The following is a 22,064-nucleotide window of genomic DNA, read 5'->3' on the forward strand; positions in this document are numbered from 1 at the left end:
AGCCCTTAGGATGGGCTCAAAGCAAGAAGTAAAACCTGCAGGCAGAGGAGCTGGGGTGGCCGAATGCTCCCTGTGGGCTGGGTTTCTGTCAAAATGGGTTTTACCTGCTTGAGCGTGGGGAAATGTTCACACCAAGTCGTCGTGCTGTCTCCTGAAGGAACACCAAGATTTCTTCAAGCTTGGGTTCAAAACTATTCTATTCTTGTAAATCAACACAGACTAAAAGGAAAGCCTCTTCCTTTTGGCATCTGGTGTCTCTTGTTTCTTCTGAGTGCTTGCTGGAGTCGGGAAGGAGCAGCTCTTCCCTGTGCAGGGTATCACCTAAATGCCCCCTCTCTGCCCGTGCACTTTTTCACTCCAAAATGTGCTGTATCACGCTCTGAATGTTATTCTGTGTGGTAAGCCTTTGGGAGTCATGCCTCCTTTGTTCCTTACCTGAAAATGGATACTTCTGAAAGTAAATTGGGTAGGAAAAAAAAAAACAACAACAAAACTGGGAGGCGATTGAAAAAAATACTGCTTCGGGCTGGGTATAATTAACTGCTCTTTGTCTCTTGCGTGCAGGACAAGTCGTGGCTTAGGCTGCTTGGTGATGGGGAACTCCCTGCAGTGGGTTTTGCTCAGCCCGAGGAGAGGAGGGAGTCTCTTGGCAGGGGATCTCTGTCACGGAGGGCTCGTAAAGCCGAGGAAATCCCTGCGAACCGGAGGGAACTCATCTTCCGTGATCCTGTTACAGTCTTAGGGGGGCAGTTGTCTTTGTTTAACGTCAGTCTGACTCTTCAGATCTGGGTATAAATCTGAAGCCTGGCTGTGTCAGGATGAAGAGAATGGAAAAAAACACCTTGGGCAGCGTGCCTGGGTGGGCGAGGAAGACTTTGGTCCGAAACAGGGTCCTGTTGAACACAAGGGGAGGCTGAGCCCCAGCACTGGGTGCTGGCTGTTGTCAGAGGGGAGCAGGGGAGCAGAGCCTGCGTGTGCTGAGTGCTCAGCACCCCTTCCTCAGATAATGCTTCGTTGCCAAAAGATGTCAAAACAGTCACTCAGGGATTATCCGGGGCTCACATCTTCCTCCCTCTCTTCTTAAAGAGCGAGCATCAGCTTCCCCTTCAGCCCCTCCGACATAGGGGACATTCAAGCCCCTCCATATAAGCCCTTTAGGCTTCTGTTGTGTCTGCCTGAAACAGAAGAAGCTTTTGAAAGGGGTGGAACAGCTTGGCAGAAGGGGCTGCTGTTTTCCCTTGAAGGACAGAGATGTTTATAGCTACAGTCAGGCTTCCTCCAGGGAACCTCTTTATGCCAGAAATCTGAATTGTAGCTGCAGCTGTCTTTCCCTTCAGAAACCCCAGCCCCTATGGTATGGGCTGGGGGCTGAGTCCTTTTCCTTCCAGTGCTGTTTTGGGTTTTTTTGTCCTGTTCCCAGCCCCTCTGGTAAGCAGAGGGGGAGGCAGGTTGGCTGGAGTCAGCAGCCTCTTGCCCTGGGGCTGCGTTCCCACTCTCGGCTCTTTGCTGTGTCCCCTGCTCGGAGCCCAGCAGTTAACACAGCAGAAAGGGGGAACATTTATGCTTGTCCTAAAGCTTCTCTTCCCGAGGTCTCCCACGCATATCAACCACACACCCCTTTTTCCAGGGGGCTCAGCCTCCTGTGTCCCCCCACCCCGGCTGCTGCCCCGCAGGGATGCCCACGCTGGCCTGGCTGGGGTTTTGCTGAAAGGAACACGAGTTGTTTCCCAGGAAAACACCGAGGAGAGGAGCCACCCGTCCTCCCCAGCCTCTTCTGGAGCTGAGCAAGGCTTCCGGCTCTTTGCAGCCGTGCCACGCGGAGCATTTCTGCGAGCCGGCAAAACCCAAGCTTGAAAGTACAGTAAAATGAGTTTGCCATCAAAAGGCAACAAGTCTTACGCTGTGCCCCCGGCTGCTGACCTTTCCCTCTGGAATTCTCCCCTCTGACCTCGGGATCATTAATCCTGATGCTGCCAGATGACAGTAATCCATCACGGCCCCTGACAAGCCTCGCAGCCGCCTGTGAAAGGATCCGCTCGCCTTCAGCATCCAGCCGTCCCATGGCACTCGTTTTTCAGCCCTTCCTGTTGGAGCGCTGGGGGTTTCCAATAAAGACTTTATCGCCTCGGAGCTGGGCTGGGGGAGGAGGGGGCTCCACGAGCAGCTCGTCCTGGCTTCCCAGCTCTGCTCGCAGGCAGCTGCTATGAAATGGGCCGAGGCGGTGAGGAATATGGTGAATTCACGGGGTGCAGGATGCAAATCACACTCGGCTCGCTCGTCCCATGCCCGAGGGTGTTTCTTGGAGTGGTCTCCACCTAAGGGAAAGTTCAGAAGGAAAATGAGCGCGTGCCCATGCGTGAGGATGGAAGTCGTGTCCCTGCTGTAAAATTCTTCAGCCTGCTCCAAGAAGCTAAAGAAGGAAAAAAAAAAAAAAGGTTTTAGCTTGGCTTATGAAGCTGCTGATTAAATTCTGGGGCGCTTCAGGCCGTGGGGTCTGTTTAAAAGAAAACTGCAGGAAGGCAGGGTGTCAATGGGGTGGTAAGGTGAGGACAAGAGGTCAGCTCTGAGAGCTGCTTCCACTCAGCTGTGAGCAGCTCTCAGGAGCTGGTGGAAGCCCTTATTTCCCCCCCGTGTAGGTAACGTCTGTCACCGGAGCTTTTGGGTAAATTTACGTTTTCAGCTGCTGAGGTGGGGAGGTCTAGAAGAAAGCTAAAACTGATGAGGGTAAGTGGAGCATTTTAGAAAGGAGGTATTTAATTTTTCTTCCACGTTAGCGGGTTGAGGAGCCTTACACATGACCCCTTTCGCTCCCCATCTGGTCGCTGGACTGAAGTTTCACCTGGACCAGCTCATGCCCTTCGCTAAATGGGACTGGGACGAGTGGGTGGCAGCGAGGCTGCTGGAGGAAAAGGTCTCGATCCTGCTCCAGCAGCGCCCAGGCTTTGCCCCAAATCATTTTCTTGGTGATTTCCCTTGTTGGGATGTTCTGGTTTCCCTTGCTGCCAGGGCACAAATGCTGAACTGCTGCTGAAGGGAGGTTCTGGGGTGGGAAGAGCGAGTCCTAGCTCTGTCTGGGGTCCTTTGAGACGAATCTTTCCCTGCTCCTGCATTGGGAGCGGGCTGGGTGTGACTGGTTGCTGCAGCTCGGCTGATGGATGATAACTTGGGGCTGGTAACATGATCGCTCCCAGCCTTAAACGCTGCTGCTGCACTCCTCGTCCTCCTTGCAACGCGCTGAGACAAAATGGTGCCGGGGAGAAACGAAGTGAAGCGAGGGTTGTGTCTACACGGGCTGACGTTTTGGGAGCAGACTGGCTCTGGCTGGAGCCAGAAGGCATCCAACAATCAGGAGCCTCTGCTCCCGCGGGGAGCTGTCGCATGGGAAACGCAGGAAGAGGATCTGATGCACTGGTGGATGGCAGCTTGGGAATGGCAGCTTCACGGCCAGGGAAGGGCTGCTTAGGCAAGGAAAAAAAAGGACATGAGAGAGAGAGAAAGTAATGGGGTGTGCGGGCTGAGCCCAACCGGGTTGCTCTTTACGTTTAAGGGTTGGTGACTGGGGGAAATTGAAGGCTGCCCTTTCAAAGCTGAAGAAGTTTGCTGCTTTTATCCAGCATCTCGTTAACCTGTGGGAATTGGTGCCGTGAGCTAATGCGTAATAGGCTTCAAAAAGGAAAGGGGGGGGGAAAAATTACACTTACATGTATAATGAGGACATCTGCAGAGCTCGCTGAGCTCCTTTTCACTAACCAGAATAAAACCCATTTATAAGGGCCATAAACTGCTCTGCTCCGGGGCATTAACCGGCTCGCTGGCTGATGAGCAGTGGCAGGAGCCTCCCCTGTGGGTTGGGTATCCCATAATTGTCCATTACGGCGTTTCGCCGGCTTTCCTGTACCGGCTGGTGCTGGGCATTGTGGTCAACAGGATACTGACCTCCGATGGACCGCTCTTTGATCCAGGACAGTATTTCCTATGCAAAATAAAAGGCTTGCTGCATCAGCAGCTTTTTCCCTTTTCCTCTCCTTGCCGAAATCTCATCAGTTTGACCTTTTCAGACCCTGGAGGGCTGAAAGGTGCAGCCAAAAGGGCCCTATCGGGTTAAAAATGATGGGGACGCAGTCAGTGCAGTGCCTGGGTCACCGATGCTCCGTTACACCCTTCATTTTTTCACCTGCACCATCCCCACCCTGCAACAAGTTGCTGCTCCCGGGTGACATCCATCCCACCGAGGGACACGTACCCGCAGCGGGGCGTCATTTGGGAGCTTTGGAAGCTTTTGGAAATGCTTTGTAAGAGCAGAATCCAGAGCTGAGCGCCTGCTCGTGAGGGAGGACGGAGGTGAATGTGCGTGGAGGGGGGAGATGCTGCCAAGTGTCACGTCCCCTTTTTGTTCGCTCTTCCCAAGCAAATCCTGGGGAGCGAGGGAGCAGAGTTCCAGCGCGTGAGCAGCTCGAGCTGCCGGGCTGCTCGGCCCCTTCCTGAGCACAAGCAATCCAGATTTTATCTGAGATTGCCCTGGGAGCTCATAAAAAATGATTCCTCTCTGCTGCTCCCTCGCCCCTAGGATTGAATAGTCCCCACTTCCCCTCTCCTATTCGAGGAGTTGCTCTTAGCTGCAGGTTATTATTTGTCTGATAATTGCTTTTGCCTACAGGAAAGGATTTTTCATGAAAAGGACGTGCCATGTAGCTACACTTCTCTGGCTCATTTACTCGCCCGTAGAGGGGCCTCAAGTCAGGCTACAAATAGAGTTGCCTGACTTTCCTATTAGAAGGAAGATCGATAGCCTCAGCCCGCCAGCCTTCTCGGCCTCATTTTCTCTCTCCCTCCATGTTTTCTTCCCTGCTGTTTCCCTGCAGGAACTCCCATCAATCGGATCCCCATCATGGCAAAGCAGATCCTGGACCTCTACATGCTCTACAAACTGGTGACCGAGAAAGGAGGGCTGGTGGAAATCATCAACAAGAAGATCTGGCGGGAGATCACCAAAGGCCTTAACCTGCCCACCTCCATCACCAGTGCCGCGTTCACGCTGCGAACCCAGTGAGTCTGGAGAGCCTAAAAGCATGGATAGGAGCAGAGCAGGAACTGGGGAGCACAAAATAGGGACCGAGGTGTTACAAATGAGACTGAGTCCTATTCTGTGGCTAGGGAGGAGCTGATGAATTGCTTTATTTATCCCTCCTCTCACACCCACAGCTTGCAGTTTTCCCTTTCTATCCTTTCTCTTGTTTTGCTGAGCAGTGATCCTTCCTGAATGCTCTCCCCTTCCCTCCCTACAACCCCAGCACGAACACACCACCACCTTGTGCCCTGGGACTTGAACTCCTCAGGGCAGGAGGGTCTCTTGCTCTGTCCCCCTTGGCACCGTGAGCTGGCAGGGGGGCTGCTGATGTATAGGCATCAAGTATGAGCTCGATCATTTCATGTCAGCACTGCTAAGCTGTAGAAACTTGCGTTTAGTGCCTGCCTGCTGTGAGGATTGCTTTTCTGGCCTCACGTTGATTAGGCAAACCAAAAGGAAGAAAAAGTAGAATGAGACGAGGTTGGTAAATTAAACCTACTGCAGAGTTTAAGCAACAAGGCAAAGCAGCGCTTCTGTCCAGTGACTACAGCACGCGAGGCTGGACTCTGGGAATGCACACCCCAGTTAAAATGAAGCTCGGTTCTTAGAGCTGGTAACTCTAGAGAGCTGTTAGCTGTTAGATTTTAGAGCTGTGGAGTCCCAGGGAGGGAAGCTCCGTGCTGTTCCTCCAGCCTTTGGTACCAACAGACTGCTTGCTGCGAGTTTGTGCGGCAGAATCCAGAGAAAGCGATAGGTTTGGTGCTGCCCAGTACAAACTGGACAAGGTAACTCCTAGGTCACCCTCCTTGCTGGTAAGTGTTGTGGTTTGAGATCTTATTTGTTAAAATTTTAGCTGCAGTGGTATGCAGCCACGTGCTTTCTTCATGAGAGCCGTGCCTCACACCCAAACCACATAACACGACACCAAGCGCAGCAGCGGTCGTGAGATGCAAAGACTCCAAATCTGCAGGGACCTCAGTCTGAAAGCCTGCCTGGGTGACCCAGCGGGTGCTGCAGCCTGGCGTTTCGTGCTCTGTCGAGAAACCTGCCTGAGTCTCCCTGTGCTCGCCCTTCTCCCAGGTATATGAAGTACCTGTACGCCTACGAGTGCGAGAAGAAGTCCCTCAGCTCTCCCGCCGAGCTTCAGGCTGCGATCGACGGCAACAGGCGGGAAGGCAGGCGGCCCAGCTACAGCTCCTCCTTGTTCAGCTACTCGCCCACCGCCACGGGGCCTCCTTCCCTCCTGTCTCCCCCAAAGATCCGCTTCCCGATCATCGGCGTCGCGCCCGGCAGCGGGACCAGCAATCCTCGCGTGTCTCCAGCAGCAGCTGTCAGAAAAGGTCGGCTTTGCGCCCGCGGCGGAGAGGGTGGCTGTGTCACGGGCAGAGAAACGCGGTTATTGCACTTCGTTGCAGTTCTCCCCACCCAAACTGTGTGGGATTTGAGAGTAACGGGGCTCGGGTGGGTGAGGATACGCGGAATATTCTGCCTGCTTTAGGAAGGGCTGCGGGAGAGGCTGAGTAACTGTCCTTCTCCAGGCGACGGAGTGCCCTTGACTGTGTCTATGCCAAATCGCATCGCTGTGCCGGTGACCTTGGCGAGCCAGCAGGCGACGGTGGCAGCAAGAACGGCCACCCTGGAGCAGCTGAGGGAGCGGCTGGAGTCCGGGGAGCCGCCGGAGAAGAAGGTCTCGCGGATGACGGAGGAGGAGCAGCGGCTCGTCCAGCAGGCTCTGCAGCGCAACCTCTTCAGCATGGCGCGGCAAATCCCCATGAAAATCAAAATCAATGGCAAGGGTAAGCTGCGTCTCGAGGTGCACGAAGGGGCTTTGCAGGCTGCTGCTCCCAGCTCAGGGTGTCAAACACCTTTTGGCCACCTCTGGGTGCTGGGCAGAGGTCAGTGTCACGAAGTTCCTAAAATAGAGCACAGGAACCGCCAAGCTAAACCGGAGAAATGTTTTGTTAGAGTTTACAGCTGCACTTGTTATTCTTTTTTGGGTGATGCATAGCCCAGCCTGGGTGCAGATCCGCCCTAAGCATGTTCAGGAAGTTTATGTGGTCACTCAGGTGACTTTTGGAGGGGAAACCTCGTCCTGTGCCAGGTGCTCAGCCCCTCCAGCAGAGCACGCTTTCCCCAGCCCTGCCCTCATCCAGGGTCGTGCTGCAGGGAGTGAATTCCTGTCCTTTTCTCATCAGGAACCCTGTTAACTGATCCTAGAGGTGACAGCTCTGTCTGTACAAGTGGCAGTTAGGGGAGAGAGATGCCCGGCTTTTAGGAATCCCCTTGGCAGGTGTGCTGAGGAGGCTACAAAGCCCTGTGTATCTGCGGGGGGCCCTACACATCCCAGAGCTTTTAGCGAGTCAGGTGGTTCCTGCCAGCATCTGCTGCAGCCCTGCAGGCAGAGAACTCCAGGCAGGGCTGGGTTAGGAGGTCAGAGAGAAGCAGCATTCATGGCCAGGGAAATGCCCTCCTGAAATGCTTTGTGAAAGGGGAGTCACCCCGTAAAGGTCATGTTGTTAGAATCAATACTGTTGCGGAGTGGCTTCAAAAGCTGATAAATGCCACGGCTCCCTACCTGTCCCGGGGCTGCACGGAGAAGGCTCAGAAGGTTCAGTCCCAACAGCTGTTTCCTCTGAACCTTTTGATCCATTCAAATTAAAGGTCTCGGAGCCCCATTAAGTGTCCATTTGCATGTAGGCACAAGGCCGGGCAGGTTTGGCACTGCTTAGATGGGGACAAGTTGTTCTTGAGGCTTTTGCTAGCAGTGATGTGCTTCGTGGAGATACTTGCGAGAGATACATATGCTCCTGCTGCCCAATTAAATGGGATTGAGACCTCAAATTGCAAGTCCTGACAGCTGCGCATCCACCTCAACTTCACTTTCACATTAAAAAAGTGAGTAAAGAGGAATACAAGTTTTATCAAGTAACGTTCATTCCCTCATCTCACTTCATTTTTTTCCTCTTCATGCTGAACTTCCAAATCAAAAGGCTAGGATCGGTTTTAGTCTCCACGATCAGTGACAGGCAGAGGACTGAGCCCTCAGCAGGAGTCAGTGATGCTATTCCCACCTTCCTCAGGGGACTGGGCAAGTCTGTGCTGTCTTTCAGACTCTGATTTCCCGATTGCAAAATAATGCTGTGCTTTTTGAAGTGCTTTGGGAGGCACTTTTGAAAAGCACCGCCTGAGCTCACTCCAGCTTGCTAGGACCGTTTGGGTTAAATGTTAACAAAGCCCCTTGCATCCTTCACAGGGACAGCAGCCTTGCTGTCCCAGCAGACTGGAAGGGAGCTCCAAGCACGCACTTTGCATGCAGTGCCAGAGCCTGGGCAGACTGTCTCCATCGTCTCTCCGTGTTTTAATAGCACAATGCCCCAAAACCAACACCGGGGGGCCGGTAACCATGGCACTGTGCAAACTAAGGCTGAATTCATGAGCGTGAGGAGCAATCCCAGGCTCACGCTCAAGCTGTTTTGGTTGGAGGGTTCAGAAACATCCAGGAGGGTTTGATGTTCAGGCATCAGAGCAGAGTGGATCCCAGCTCTGCACTGCCACTTCCAGAACTGCCCGGGATGCCTTAGAAAGGGCTGTCCATGCGGAGGGGACAGAGAAAACAGATTTCACACGCACCAGGGGCAGCCAAGCATGCTCGTCCTGGGTTTGAGCCTGTCATGCTTCAGGCAGTCCCCCTCCAGTGGCCGCTGGAGCTGCTGCAGCCTGAGCTCGGCACGCCACGAGTGGCAGCAGCAACCTGAGCCCCAGCTCTGCTGCGAACCTGGCCACAATCCAGCTGGGTAAACACATCTCGTGTGCTGGTGGCTGCTTCTGTGGAGAGGTTGTTCGTTTGGCCCGAGTCGGGGGCTTCAGTGGGATCCCAGCCCATGTGCAGCTCACACCTGGGCACTTAAACACCTTTGTAAGAGGACTGACAGTGTTGGTTTTTTTCCTTATCAGATAAGAGCCAAAAGGAGGGCTGTGTAGGTACCCGATAGCTCCGGGTAGCACAGGAGATGGTGTCGCTCCTCTCTAACTTTGTCTTTTCTTTCCTGGGAAGAAGATAAACCGGACTCGGCGGCGGCAGCAGCGCTGAACCTGTCACCTAACGGCATTGGGAGCATCAACATGTCGGTGGAGATTAACGGCACGATTTATGCTGGTGAGGAGGAGCCGCCCCCCGGGGACATGTGGGGATGCCGAGCGGGCTGTGAGGAGGGTGGTGTGCTGCTGGGGGCTGGCTGTTTGCCGAAGCACAGCTCACAGCTCGTCTGGCTCAGAAAGCTCAGCAGGAGCTGATTTGTTTTCTTTTTGGTCAAGATGAGTGCTCCTTCCTCCTGGGGTTGGGGGTGGTTGGTATTTTTTCAATCTCAGATGCTCCTGAACGCCGGTTCTCGGTGATTTGCTGTTTGTGCAAGGAGCTGTTGCTGTAATGGCATTCGTGTTTCTGCCATGATCTCTACTCTGGAGCTGTCCCCAGGGAAGCGCTTTGCTGGCAGTCCACACGTGGCATTTTGCTGTGGCAGGGAAGAGGGAACCTGGTGAGAAATCCAGCTTCTCCAGAGAGGGAACTTCTGTGTTAAGTGTTAGCAGGAAGGAGCAATGTGCCCCTTCTCCTAACCAGGAGGAGCTTAACCCAGCTTCTCTTCACACGCTGCAGGGAGGCAAGAGTTGTTGCTGTCCCTGTACCCAGCTCAAGCCATTTGACTTGTGCAGGTCACGTTTACGTGACAAAGCCCACAGTGGGAGACCTGGTGCTGCTCTTTCCAGTGGTGTTTGGGATCTTCCACTCTTCTGCATGCAAAAGATCCCACGGCAGGGGCTGACAGAGCAGGTCCCAGAGCACCCCCTCTTGTGTCCTTGCTATCACTGATGCTCTGATCTGCCTCGAAGCCTGCTGGCCTTGCACAGGGCCCCCTTCTGTTAGGGTGAACCCTTTGGGATTGCTCTCCCCCGTATCCTCCTGAGCCGTGTCACCCCCTAACCTTTCTCCTTCCCTCTCCGTGCCTTGCAGGAGTGCTCTTTGCCCAGAAGCCAGTCGTCCATCTCATCGCGGGCTCCAGCACGCAGAGCTCCTGCAGCAGCAGCAGCAGCAGCTCCCACTGCTCTGCCAGCCCTACCTCATCGCGGGGAACGCCCGGCGCGGAGCCCTCCACCAGCTGGTCTCTCTGACGGCCGGCCACACTCGCTGTCTCACACTGGCCCCCGGCAGCTCTCCCTCTCTGCTCGCGGCGGGGAGCGCGCCGGGAAGGAGTCGCACACGTTACCTCATCTCAAGGAACCTGCTTTGCGGCTGGCCGACGGCAAGATGATGATGCTGAAACCTTTCTGCGCCAGCGAGTTGTTCTTCATCGTCCGTTTGTCCAGCCTTTTCCTCCCTTCTCCCCTTTCTTCCTCCCTTTCTCTTCCGTTTTCTTCCTCCTCCTCCTCCTCCTCCTCCTCCTCCTTTTCCTCCCGGGGTTGGCCGTGTTCCCGCTGGGGGTGGGACGTGGAGAGGGGGCACCCCTGGCGTTTTTCAATCAGGGATCGTCTCTAGGAGCGGCGGGCCGAGAGATGGCAGAGACGTCACCAAGGCAGGTGGAAGGAGCCGGGGCCGGGGCAGGGCTGCGGGGTTCTCCTTGAGCCAGCAGCCACGCGGGCTCTTCCCACAAACCAACCCCGTGTGTTGACAATCCGAACGGCCGGCAGGCTGCCTTGCCCCTCTCCTGCCGGGCTCACAGCTGCCGAGCAGGCGAGCTGCCTCGCTTTTCTTCAGGCTCTGCCATGCTCTGGTCCTCCCCTCGGGCCCACAGTTCTTGCTTGCAGAGTCCCGAGAGACTTGATGAACCTCCTTCCCCCCTCTCGGAGGTGTTGGCCGCAGGGGAAGGACCCCCAGACACAGAAAAGCCCCCTCTCGTTCAGCTGCTTCGTTCTCCTGGCTGGTGCTGGCCCGTTCCCTGCTGTCGTTGCCTTTTTCAGGCTTTCAGCCAAGTTCCAAATGCCCTCGACCTTGTCCCTCTGCCCTTGGGGAACTCATCCCGCTGACATTTCCCCTGAACTTGTTTTCGCTTGGGTTTGATTCTCTGCCCCATTTGACACAAGACCCGGTGGCTCCGCGAGCTCAGCCCCTGCTGGCGTGGCCTCGCTGTGTCCCCTCTCGTCCTGCTGCCCCGCACACGTCCTCCCCCGCCTGGAGGTCAGATCCCAGCACCCTCCCTCCTGCCCTGGTGACGTCCTTTCCATCCTCCGGGCCCGAGTCAGGTTTTTTGAGCAGATGAAATACCTCAGATATGTACTTGTTGTTGGGTGTTGTTTTTTTTTTTGTTTGTTTGTTTTGGGTTGTTTTTTTTTTTAACCTCTTCAGGAAGTATTGGCATATCTTATCGCTTGATTTTTTATATATATATATATATGTGGTTTTGCTGACGTTGTGTTTATTTTTTTTTATTTTTAATTGTAGCACCAAAGACAGAAAAAAAAAAAAAAAGCTGAGTGAAGGAGCAGCAGCTTCCCCATCCTTTAGGCTAGCCAGGAGACACACCGAGCACCACCATCCCAGGACATGCGCACGACAGGACAGGTAGAGGTAGGAACAGAGGGCAAGGGTGACAGCTGAGTTAGAGGAGCCATCCTTCGCCTCGGACAGGAGGCTGTCTCCAGAGGCCCTGTTGGATTTCTCCATCATTTCTCCATCCCCCGTCTGCCTGCCCGTCCTCAGAGCAGAGCAGCAGTGAGCCCACAGCAGCGATCCGTGGTGTTCTCCTTGTTCAGAGCCCTGGTGCAGGGGTGGCCCCGTCCCTTGGGCGAGACCACAGGCAGGAGCTCCCGCTCGCAGCGGCCCCGCTCCCTGGCTGTCAGTTTATGTGACTCGAGTTACCTGCAGCGGGAGGGAGCGACAGGAAGGCGCATGTCCTGGGATGGTTCTGCTCCACGATGGCCCACCTCCGCCTGCCTTCAGTGGGGAGGCAGAGCTGCTCCATGGCCGCGCACCTCCGAGGCATTTCATTGTCTCCACTCAGAGGATTTTCCAGACTCCGACTCATTCAGACTGTTCTTTTTTTATTTTTTCCTTTTTTTTTTTTTTCTTTTGGTTAGTTTTTTTTTTTTTTTGGAGATGGGGGGTGGGTTTGGGGGCTGTTTCCTAAGAGTGGGACTGGGGGACTTTTGGCTTTTCCTTATGCTTTCTTCTCTGGTCCTGGGGAGCAGAGGTTAGTAATGGGTGTTTTTGCTTATGTATCACCTGCTAACATTGTGTTTTCTTGCACAGAAAGGCACTCGAATCACTGAACTGCTAAACGGCTTCGACACTACTAGAGTATTAATGTTTATAAGCTTTACACAACTAGACTGGAAATAGACAGGGACTAACAGATTGTTTTGTATCCGATTCAGGGAAAGCAACAAGTCGGGATGCGTAACAGATACCTCAGTAAAATAAGCTGCAACCATACCCGGTCCTCCGTCGCCCCGATGACGAGGACCACTCAGACTGTGAAGAGGACCCCTTCCCCTGGCCTGGCTTTGATCCCGGTGCCCGGGTCTCCTACTGAGCTGCCAGGCCGCGGGGACAGGGGCAGAGAAACCAGCAGCAGCGAGGGGGTGGAGGAGCGGGGGGCCGGGGGGGGAGGCCGGCTGCGATTCATTTCACTCGAGCGCGTGTTGGATTGTAATTAGTACTCAGGGGTTTTGGCACTGCGGGCTCGGGTCCGTTCCTGCCCGGCAGTGCGTCTGCTTCTCTTCGAGCTCCGGACCAGAGAAGGTTTCACAGCGAGCAGCCAAAAATTTAAAAAAAAAGAAATTTAGGAGAAAAAAAAAAGGCAAAGAAAAAGCCCCCAGCTGCTAAGGGAGCGGGTGGGGATGAAACCAAGCTGCTTGCCCTCCAGCTTGCTGCAGGGAGGCAAGGGCAGAGGCTCGGGGCCGGGGGAAGGGGCCGGGGGGGCTACGCGGGGGCGTTCACACCGCGTCCCTCCGCGGAGTCAGACCGGATTGTGCTCACCAAACAGCTGCAGCAGCCTTGCTACTCGTTTTCTTACCTATTTAAAAGAAAGAAAATTAAAAAAAAAATTAAAAAAAATAAAAAAAAAAGCAATGTGATAGCCTAGGCGGTGGATAAATACCTCAAGGTCTCCTTCCAACAAGTGTCTGTATATGTTGTTGTTGGGTTTTTTCTATCTTACACGTTCTCTGAATGTTTATATTCCAATAAACTTCTACCTCTTCACACCGGGACCCTGCCGGCGTCATTTGGGGCCTGGGGGGGGACCGTGGTGGCCGTGCCTGGTGTCCTGGGACGGTTCCCCCATGGGGCTGGGTGTGAGCTGGGCACTGCCTGAGCCCTGCTCAGCTGCAGGTGCTTTAACCTAAATTTTAACCTTTTAACCTAAATTTTAACCTTTTAACCTAAAATGCTCTGAGCAAGCTGCGGCGGTTCTGATGTCGGGCGGGAGCTGGTTTCCAGCCCTTTTAGCCCCAAATTTCCAAGGCCTCGCTGCTCCCCATGGTCAGCTCAGAGGCTGGAGGAGGGGGCGCGAAGCCCCCCGTGTTGGGGTCAGGCAGGGCCCTTCGCCTCCCCCGCGGCGCGCAAGGGGTTAACCTCCAGAACCAACGAGACGGGCGGCTAGAGCGGCCCTACCGGAAGCGGAAGTGAGCGGAGGGCGGCTGAGGGGGGCCGGGCCGGGCCGGGCCGCACCCGGGGGCGCTGCGGGGCCCGGCGGAGGTGAGCGGGGGGGGCCTGGGGGGGTCCTAAAGGGGCCCGGGGGCAGCCTCAGGGGGTCATGGGGAGCCCTAAAGGGGTCCAGGGGCGGTTTGAGGGGTCTGGGGGCGCCTCAGAAGGCCCTGGGGGAGGCCTGAAGGGGTCAGGGGGCGGCCTGAGGGGGCTGGGGGAGGCCTGAGGGGGCTGGGGGTGGCCTAAGGGGGTCATGGGGCACGCTAAGGGGGGCTGGGGGTGCCCCCAAAGGCTCTGGGGGAGGCCTGGAGGGGTCAAGGGGTGGCTTAAGGGGGCCTTTGAGTGGCCTAAAGGAGCCTCTGGGCAGCCTAAGGGGGTCTGGGGGTGGTTTTAGGGGTCTGGGGGTGATCTAAAGGGGCTTTGGGTGTCCTAAAGGGGTCTGGGAGCAGCCTGAGGGGGTCACGGGGTGCCCTAAGGGGGTCTGGGGGAGTTTTGGAGGGTCTGGGGGTGCCCCAAAAGGCTCTGGGGGAGGCCTGAAGGGGTCAGGGGTGCCCTAAGGTGGCCTTTGGGCACCCTAAGGGTGTCTGGGGGTGGTTTTAGGGTCCTGCAGGTGCCTCAGAAGGCTCTGGGGGAGGTCTGACTGGGTCTGGAGGCACCCTAAAGAGGCTTAGCGGGAGGCCTGAGGGGTTCTAGGGGCACCCTGAGGGGGTCTGAGGATGGCTGAAGGGGTCTGAGGATGGCTGAAGGGAGCCTTTGGGCATCCTAAAGGAAACTTTGGGCACCCGAAGGGGCTCTGGGGGCACCCTGAGGGTATCGGGGCCACCCTGAGGGGGCTCGGGGCCGGGAGCTGAGCAGGCTGTGTGTGTGCCCGCAGATGCACCACTGCAGGCGGTACCGGTCCCCGGAGCAGGAGCCCTGCTGGGGCCAGCGGTGGAAGCGGCGGCGGTCCCGGAGCAGGGCCCCCGAGGGCAGGCTGCGCTGCCCGCCCCGCAGGGACCCAGCCAGGAGGTCGCGATCCAGAAGGTGAGGGGTGCGGGGGGGCTTCCCCCGGGGGCTGGGGGGCAGGATCTCGGCACCCGTCCTCACCTCAGGGTGGGTGCAGCTGGGAGGGGATGCCTTAATCATTCAGAGTCTGGATTTGGTTTAACGAAGCAAACGAATTGTGCCCACAATTGGCTTTCCCCATTTTTTTTAATTAACAGATTATGGAGGTGGGATTTGGGTGAAAGCAGTCAGCTGCCGGGTGAGAACCTGTCTGCCCTTCCATCCTCAGGCTGTGAGCCTCCTGGGGGTCCCTCGGTACCCTCCAGTCCTTCAGGCTGTTATTTTTGAGTCCTCTCTACCTTAAAAGTTCAGACTGAGGTTTCAAAGAGGTGGGCTTGGAGTTTTGGTGGCTTTTTTTTTTTTTTCCATTGTGGATAATTTAGCAGGCAAGGCAGGGTGAGATTTGGTTCCTAACCCAAGCTGAAATCAACCTGTGCACGTCTGCGTCGTGTTGGGCTGTCAGCAAGAACGCCAGTCGTAGCCAAAGCAGAGGGGAAACAAACCCCAAAAGCTGCTTTTTGCAGAGGGAGGCGGCTGTGACGAGGCCTTGGTCCAGCCTGGCTGGACACGTGCCCGAAACGCTGCTTTGGTCACGTTCTGTGGGTTTGGCACCAGCGTGCTGTGGTTTTCTTCTGTCTTGTGACGTTTTCTGCCTTAAAGGAGGCTGCTCCTTCGGCACAGGGCTCGCTGTGGGGGCCGCAGGGTTTATCTGGAGGGCAGGGGCCGAATTCTCCTCCTGGCTCGTTGGAGCCATCACCGGAGGCACGCGGACACCCAGGGCCGGGTGTCTGGGGGCTCCCATCCCTACTGGGGCGATGTTTTGGGCACTGCTGCTGGCTTGGCTCCTCGCTCATTAAAAAACAACCGAGAGGCCTTCCTGGGGGAGGAGAAACGGTGCTGGGAGAGCCCCCATGGGTGCAGGGGGAGGCTCCGTGAGGCGGGCAGCTCGAAGCAGGCGCCTGCTTTCCCCCCAGCTCCTCGAAAGGTGGGAGCACCACGCGATTTTCCCTCTAGCAAAGCTTTGCTGTTTCCCTGAGCGACTTGGCTCTGAGGAGACAGCCCCCGGGGGGGCTGGCAGCGGGGGCGGATTTGCCATCCTCGTGCAGCTCCGCACGTTGAGGTGTCGCTTGTGCCGCAGCCGGGACAGGACGCCGCCGCGCAGGAGGTACCGGGACAGGCGGGGCAGCGATGCCTGCAGGTTCGAGGAGCGGAGCCCGTCCTGGGGGGACGACTGCTGCCCGCCCCGCCTGCGGGGCCGAGAGCAGCACCGCGCCAGGCAGCACCAGCACCGCTGCAGAAAGCGCAGGACCAGGTCTTGTAGCAGCGCCTCCTCGGTGAGTAGCAGCCGGAACGAGCGCGGGGGCGCTTGGGGCCCTCACCCTTCCCCCCCTCCTTGCAGCTCGGAGCGCTCCGGGTGAGTACCTCTGCCCCCTCCTCGTGTCCACCTCGTTACGGGGGGCGTGCGGTCCCGAACCTGCGTGCTGGGGCGCTGGGAGAGGCGGTGGCTGGTGATTTTGGTGGCCCAGCCCCCAAAAGCTGTGGTAGGTGAGGAAATGGAGCTGCTTTCTTCATGGTCGGGGGGCGAGCCAAGGCTCCGGGTGGCACACGGGTGGCACGGGGACAGCCAGGCTGCGGTGTCCCCGTCCCCGTGCAGATCTCAGCGCAGTGAGGGCCTCGCCTCCGCCTGCTGGTGCTGCTGGGGGGGTCTGGCAGGCAGCGAGGGTTCGGAGCGCTGCTGGCGGGTGCTGGGTGGTTTGTGCCCCGTCCCACGTGGGATCTGTCAGCCTCAGCGAGCCTTGCGTGAGCCGTGAGCACTGTGGTTGCCAGCCCTGGCCCCCTGCACTCGGCTCCCACCTCCCAAAAACCCACCTGCGTCCTCTGTGCCTGGTGCTGTGCAGCTTTCCCACCTGGCTGTACGGATTCATGGCATTCCCTGCTAGAGATGGTTCAAGGACTGCCAGGGAATGCTCGGGGCGGGGCTGGGGGGCTTCTCCCCGGGCCTGGAGCAGCCTGGGGGTGCTGCGAGGTGTGGGCCCGAGCGTCTCTGCCTCGCTGCTGCCCTGCAGCAGGGGAAGTTCTTGTCACTGCCAGTTCTGTCCGCTGCTCCCCTTCAGATTTTGGCACAGCACAGTGACCGCGTCCCGATCCCCGCAGTCCCCGCGGATACCTGCATGGTGTGGGGGCTCTGCCGGCCTGCTGCTCTCCTTGCCTGCCTTCCTTCCCCACTGATGTTTTCGTTCAGGTCTCAGAGGCAGGGTTATGGCTCGAACGCTGCGCTGTGGTTTGCGTGTGCGCGTGCGGTGAGGCGGTGTGCGGGGTTTGGGTCGCCTGAGCGGGCTCCTTGCAGGGCTCGCAGCTCTCCCCTGCGCCTCCTTCTGGCTCAGCTCACCTTGCGGGGCTCGCGGCTCCTTATTTTGGACCAGGTGGGGGACGAGGGGCACAGAAGAGCAGCCTGATAGAAAGCCAGGCATGGAAACGCAGAGCTTTGTTTGCATTTCTTTCGCTGTAGAGACTGTGGCCATTTTTAGGGCTAAATAGGAAACACCAGGGATCAGGGCAGGTTGACCAGCAGACCCCGGTCCTTGCGGGCCCGCCGGGCTGGTTTTGCAGTAGCAGGGGTGACCATGAGCTCGTGTCTTTTAGTGGAAGCTTGAAGGGGAGCGAAACGCTCCCTGGGGACTCACTCGAAGCGTCCCTCAGGCTCTTGCAGGCTTCAGCCTGCCCCCGAGGAGGAGGAGGAGCAGCGCTGGGTCCCCTCTCAGCAGACTGGGAGCTGGGCACCCGTTAGCTGAGGGGCAGAGCTGCTGCTCCTGCTCAGCTGCCAGCTCGCCCAACCTTCCTCTTGTTCCCCAGCGGAGAAGAGGGCGTTCCTCTGGCCAAGCCCTCCTTCCTGCACCTCCCAGGGCACCCTTGGGTGCTGCCGAGGTCGCTGCTCCCCCGGGGCACCCCGCAGAGCCCCCCAGCTGCTGCCCTGCAGCAAAGAGGGGGGCGTTTGGTGGCAGCAGGCACCACAGCTGACGGAGGGTGTTCTTTACGTGCCTGTAGCTGTTGATTACTTGTCTGTGTTGAAGTCGGTTTGTGTCTTGACGTGTCCCTTGCACTATCCCTATCGTTATATATGCCGTGTGCCTTATGAAATGCTGGCATCTGGAAAACCCACCCGCCGCCGCGCCGCCGCCTCTCCACCTTTGACTGACACCACAATCTGCCACCGGGGACTGCCCGCTGCGCGCGCTCGGCCGCACGCCGTGCCGTGCCGGGGGGCGGTGTGTGCAGAGAAGCCAGCAGAGCAGTAAGCGCAGCAGGAGCGTGGAAGATGACAAGGAAGGCCACCTGGTGTGCAGGACCGGCGATTGGCTTCACGAGCGATGTACAGCCACCTTGCGTAAAACTTTACCTCTACTTCCTCCCCCTGTGCTAGCCGAGATCTCTCCCCCCCGTACCGGAGGGGTCTCTAGCGTTTATTGTAACGGACTCACCAGTAAATTGCCTGAGGCAGACAATAGAGGCGTGAGCTTTAAAGAGCGTAGCAGCCAGAGACGTTTCTGTTTTGACGTGTTATTGCTGGGAGATTTGCAGGACCCCGGCTCTCACCCGGCCCCCGAGGCTCACGCCCGCTCCTCTTCTCTCTCCTAGACGAGATCGTTGGCAGCCTCGGCGAAGGCACTTTTGGCAAAGTGGTGGAGTGTGTCGACCACGCCAGGTGGGCAGCCCTCCCTTCCCCATCTCCTCTATCATGGCAGGATTTGTGCTCGCTCAGTGGCTGAGGGCTTCAGGATGGGCCAGCCGGACAGGGAGGTGGCCTCAATCTGCCAGGGTGCTTCTTTTTCTGCTCCTCTCCCATGGTTACACCCGACCCCTGTCCCTTCCTCTCTTCTCCTGACCTGCTGGGGGGCTGCCGGGTCGGGACGTGGCTTGAGCACTTCAAATCTCCGTGGTATTTAATTGCTTGCCAAGGTTGGGACAAGGGCAGAACGGCTGATCTCCTACCCACACCTCGTTTTTGGTTTCCCTGCACTATCACTCCCTCATCCTGAGCTTGCTGGAGGCCATCTCCTTCCTCCGCCTGGTTTTATTTATTAGTTTGCCACACGCCTGCTCGCAGCACTGCAGGGCTGAGCTAAGGGAAGCCAGTGGGAACGTGGTCTGAATGTACCCTTGGGAATCTCCTCATCATCCTGCAGTGCCCTGTGGGGTGTGTGTGCCGGTGACAGTGGCTTCTTCTCTGACTCCTTTGTCTCTTCCCTCGCAGAGGCAAATCCCAGGTGGCACTGAAAATCATAAAAAATGTTGGGAAGTACCGAGAAGCAGCCAGGCTGGAAATTAACGTCCTGAAGAAGATCAAGGAGAAGGACAAGGAGAACAAATTGTGAGTTGCTGCGAAGCTCCCAGGCAGCCAGTGCCGCGTCCTCAGAGACGTTCAGCCTGCCTGAACGAGGTCCAAAGCCGCCCAGAGCTGAGGACTGGATGTACCTGCTGCTCGCTGGGTGAGCAAAGCGGGCGGGAGGTTTGTCTGCAGCATCAGTGGAGGGATTGCTGTGCTTCCAGGTCAGCCGGCTCAGGGCTTTTGTTCACCAAAAACTGGGAGAATGACTTCTGTCGAGCTTCTGAACTCGGTTAATCCTCGTGCCGTTCTCTCTGCCTAGCTTGTGCGTCCTGATGTCGGACTGGTTCAACTTCCATGGCCACATGTGCATCGCCTTCGAGCTTCTCGGCAAGAACACTTTTGAGTTCCTGAAAGAGAACAACTTCCAGCCCTACCCTCTCCCTCAGATCCGGCACATGGCCTACCAGCTCTGCCACGCCTTGAGATGTGAGTGACCCGGGGCCAGCCTTTGAGGTTGCCAGCAGCTGCTTGTTCTGCAGCGCGTGCTTTTTTGGGGTTGTTTCAACCTGTAGTAGGACCTGAATGTCCTAGCTTCCTTTTCTGAAGCTGCTAAGAAGATAAGATATGATGATTTCTGTGGAGTAGTCTTTAGATTTGCTTTCTTTTCCTTGTGAAAGGAAAGGAGGAGAGGCTTGTGAGCTCTTTTGTCCTTTGTTAGAAATGCGTAGTCACTGCTAGGCTTTGCCTCTCTGGAATGGGCTGGGGTGGAAGCAAGGAGTCAGCTTGCGTCAGGGTGTCCAGTACATGGACTTGGTGCTCCAGTGCCTGGCTCTGACGTGTTTTTTTCCCTCTCCTCTTCCCCCCGTGCAGTTCTACACGACAACCAGCTGACTCACACTGACCTCAAGCCAGAAAACATCTTGTTCGTCAACTCTGACTTCGACACTCTGTACAACGAGAAAAAGGTGGGTTATGGCTGAGGGAGGTGACTGAGGCAGGAACGGCCGCCTGCCCCCTCACTGCAGAAGGTGGATCTTCCCTCTTCTGGGCATCCCTCACAAGCCTGTTCAGGAAGAACAACCTGGGAGCTTTCCCTCCTGTTTTTTAAGAGCCTTAAGGCTCTGCTTCAGTGGCTCCAGCCGCAGTTCAGCTGCTGCCCTTAACACGGACACGGGATGTCAATAGCTCAGAGCTTCCCACTTGGGATCCTTCTGATTAACAGCGTGGATGGGGCGCTTCTGGGGACAGAGGGCTCCTGTCAGAGCCTGAACCAGCTGCTAAAAGCTCCGAGGCTTTCTCCTTTGCTCGCAGAGCTGCGAGGAGAAATCCATCCGGAACACGAGCATCCGCGTGGCTGATTTTGGAAGCGCCACCTTCGACCACGAGCACCACACCACCATCGTGGCCACCCGGCACTACCGCCCCCCCGAAGTGATTCTTGGTGAGCGGCGCGGGGTGGCAGGGGGCGGCTGGAAGGAGGCATGGTGGGAGCTGCTGGGAGCACGGGGCTAGCTTTACTCTCTCTGCAGAGCTGGGCTGGGCACAGCCCTGTGATGTCTGGAGTACCGGCTGCATCTTGTTCGAGTACTATCGGGGCTTCACGCTCTTCCAGGTATGACTTGCAAAAGGCATCGTGTTTTTTGGCCAAACTGAGAGTTCTTACTGTCAAAAAAAAGGCTAGAATTAGGTACAGGGAGGGGAAATGAAAGGATAGAAAAAGCAGGAGAGGAAGCAGAGCTGGACAGGACCTGCACCACTCCTGGCTTCTCTCTCATCCTCTCTGCCTAAGTGACAGGCTGTTGTCACCAGCTCTCCAAGCTCTGAAGCAATGCGCTGCTGCTCTTTTCCTTCGCAGACCCACGAGAACCGTGAGCATCTGGTCATGATGGAGAAAATCCTTGGGCCCCTTCCCTCTCACATGATCCACAGAACTCGGTGAGAGCCTGCAACTGCACCGCCAGCACCCAGGTTAAGTGGTTGTGGTGGCTAACGAGTCAGGGTGCCAGTTGTGTTGGCACACCCAGGCTAACCACCTCTATAACCACAGGGAACTCGCTGGAAGTTGGGGTTCTGAGCCTGATCACTGGTTTTAGGGGCAGTGGTTCAGCTGCTGAGGGAGTAATTAATAATTACTATTAATTGTCATTGAGTCTCACGGGCTGCTGCTCTTCCTGTCGGTGGGGGTGAGCTCCCTGGGGCAGCCCCCTGAGCACCTTTCCTCCTCCCCAGGAAGCAGAAATACTTCCACAACGGGAACCTGGTATGGGACGAGAACACATCCGATGGGAGATACGTGCAAGAGAACTGCAAGCCCCTGCGGGTAGGTGGCAGAGGGCAGCTCTGAGCGGGTGCTGGCTGTGCTCTGAGGCTCCCTTCCTGAGAGCCACAGGGGTCAGGAAGGGAATCCTCTCTGCTGGGGGCGAGGTAACAGCCACAGCCTCGCTGTACCTCACAGAACTGGGGGCTGCTGCGTGCTCCATGTTGTACCAGAGCCTACACCCATCTCACCCGCCCTTCTGTTTCAGACATACATGCTGCACGACTCGCTGGAGCACGCGCAGCTCTTCGACTTGATGAGAAGGATGCTCGAGTTCGACCCTTCCCAGAGGATCACGTTTTCGGAAGCCCTCCTGCATCCCTTCTTTGCGGGCCTCTCTGCGGAGGAGCGGATGCTGTGCGGGCGCAGCGCCAGCCGGGACCTGAGCAGATGACAGCCGGGGAGGTGGCAGGGGCCGGGTTGGGACAGACGGGCTCAGTCTGACCTCTGCAGCTCAGCTCCACCCCCTCGGAGTTCAGAGGGACACTGTGACATGAACCCTGGGCAGGGGAGGGGAAGAACAGCTCCATTGGAAAGCACAGATTTGTCTATTTATATGTTGTAAAGTTAAAATAAAGTGTTTCTTATTGTTTCCTACTTCCCTCGTAGGCAGGGTGGAGGGCGCGCTTGCTCCCAGCTCTCTCTTTTCTGTGCAAAAGGTGGAACTGTT

General features: G+C 56.8%; 2 protein-coding genes across 4 annotated transcripts in view; both read left to right on the top strand.

Moving 5' to 3' along the window:
- Positions 1 to 13,262, top strand: part of ARID3B (AT-rich interaction domain 3B) — a 31,748-nt gene extending 18,486 nt beyond the window's left edge. Inside the window, exons 5-9 of the mRNA XM_038185119.2 lie at positions 4,863 to 5,046; positions 6,149 to 6,408; positions 6,607 to 6,864; positions 9,123 to 9,224; positions 10,077 to 13,262. Coding sequence (XP_038041047.1) covers positions 4,863 to 5,046; positions 6,149 to 6,408; positions 6,607 to 6,864; positions 9,123 to 9,224; positions 10,077 to 10,234 — 962 coding nt within the window. The 3' untranslated portion in view covers positions 10,235 to 13,262. The remainder of the gene's footprint in view (positions 1 to 4,862; positions 5,047 to 6,148; positions 6,409 to 6,606; positions 6,865 to 9,122; positions 9,225 to 10,076) is intronic.
- A 355-nt stretch (positions 13,263 to 13,617) lies between these two features.
- CLK3 (CDC like kinase 3) lies at positions 13,618 to 21,991 on the top strand. 3 transcript variants are annotated; one of them, XM_038185120.2, is made up of 13 exons: positions 13,618 to 13,757; positions 14,581 to 14,729; positions 15,889 to 16,084; positions 18,027 to 18,135; positions 18,387 to 18,453; positions 19,003 to 19,119; positions 19,397 to 19,563; positions 19,948 to 20,042; positions 20,389 to 20,518; positions 20,607 to 20,689; positions 20,933 to 21,012; positions 21,307 to 21,397; positions 21,603 to 21,991. In XM_038185120.2, exons 2-13 carry the CDS (start codon positions 14,581 to 14,583, stop codon positions 21,786 to 21,788), a joined length of 1,470 nt encoding a protein of 489 aa, XP_038041048.1. In that variant the 5' UTR covers positions 13,618 to 13,757; the 3' UTR covers positions 21,789 to 21,991. The 3 variants fall into 3 exon arrangements, with proteins under 3 accessions (XP_038041048.1, XP_038041049.1, XP_027322429.1); XM_038185121.2 differs by having other exon boundaries at positions 18,027 to 18,120; XM_027466628.3 differs by lacking the exons at positions 13,618 to 13,757; positions 14,581 to 14,729; positions 18,027 to 18,135 and having other exon boundaries at positions 15,943 to 16,084.
- The last annotated feature ends 73 nt before the right edge of the window (positions 21,992 to 22,064 follow it).

The sequence above is a fragment of the Anas platyrhynchos genome, chromosome 11 (assembly GCF_047663525.1).
Source record: "Anas platyrhynchos isolate ZD024472 breed Pekin duck chromosome 11, IASCAAS_PekinDuck_T2T, whole genome shotgun sequence".
Classification (NCBI taxonomy): Eukaryota; Metazoa; Chordata; class Aves; order Anseriformes; family Anatidae; genus Anas; species Anas platyrhynchos.

Bases quoted from the DNA above. Each gene is read 5' to 3' on its own strand.
- CLK3 (XM_038185120.2), top strand. From the start codon at position 14,581: ATGCACCACTGCAGGCGGTACCGGTCCCCGGAGCAGGAGCCCTGCTGG. The intron at 20,043-20,388 runs GTGGGTTATGGC...CTTTGCTCGCAG, and splicing joins CTCTGTACAACGAGAAAAAG to AGCTGCGAGGAGAAATCCAT. The intron at 20,519-20,606 runs GTGAGCGGCGCG...CTCTCTCTGCAG, and splicing joins CCCCCCCGAAGTGATTCTTG to AGCTGGGCTGGGCACAGCCC.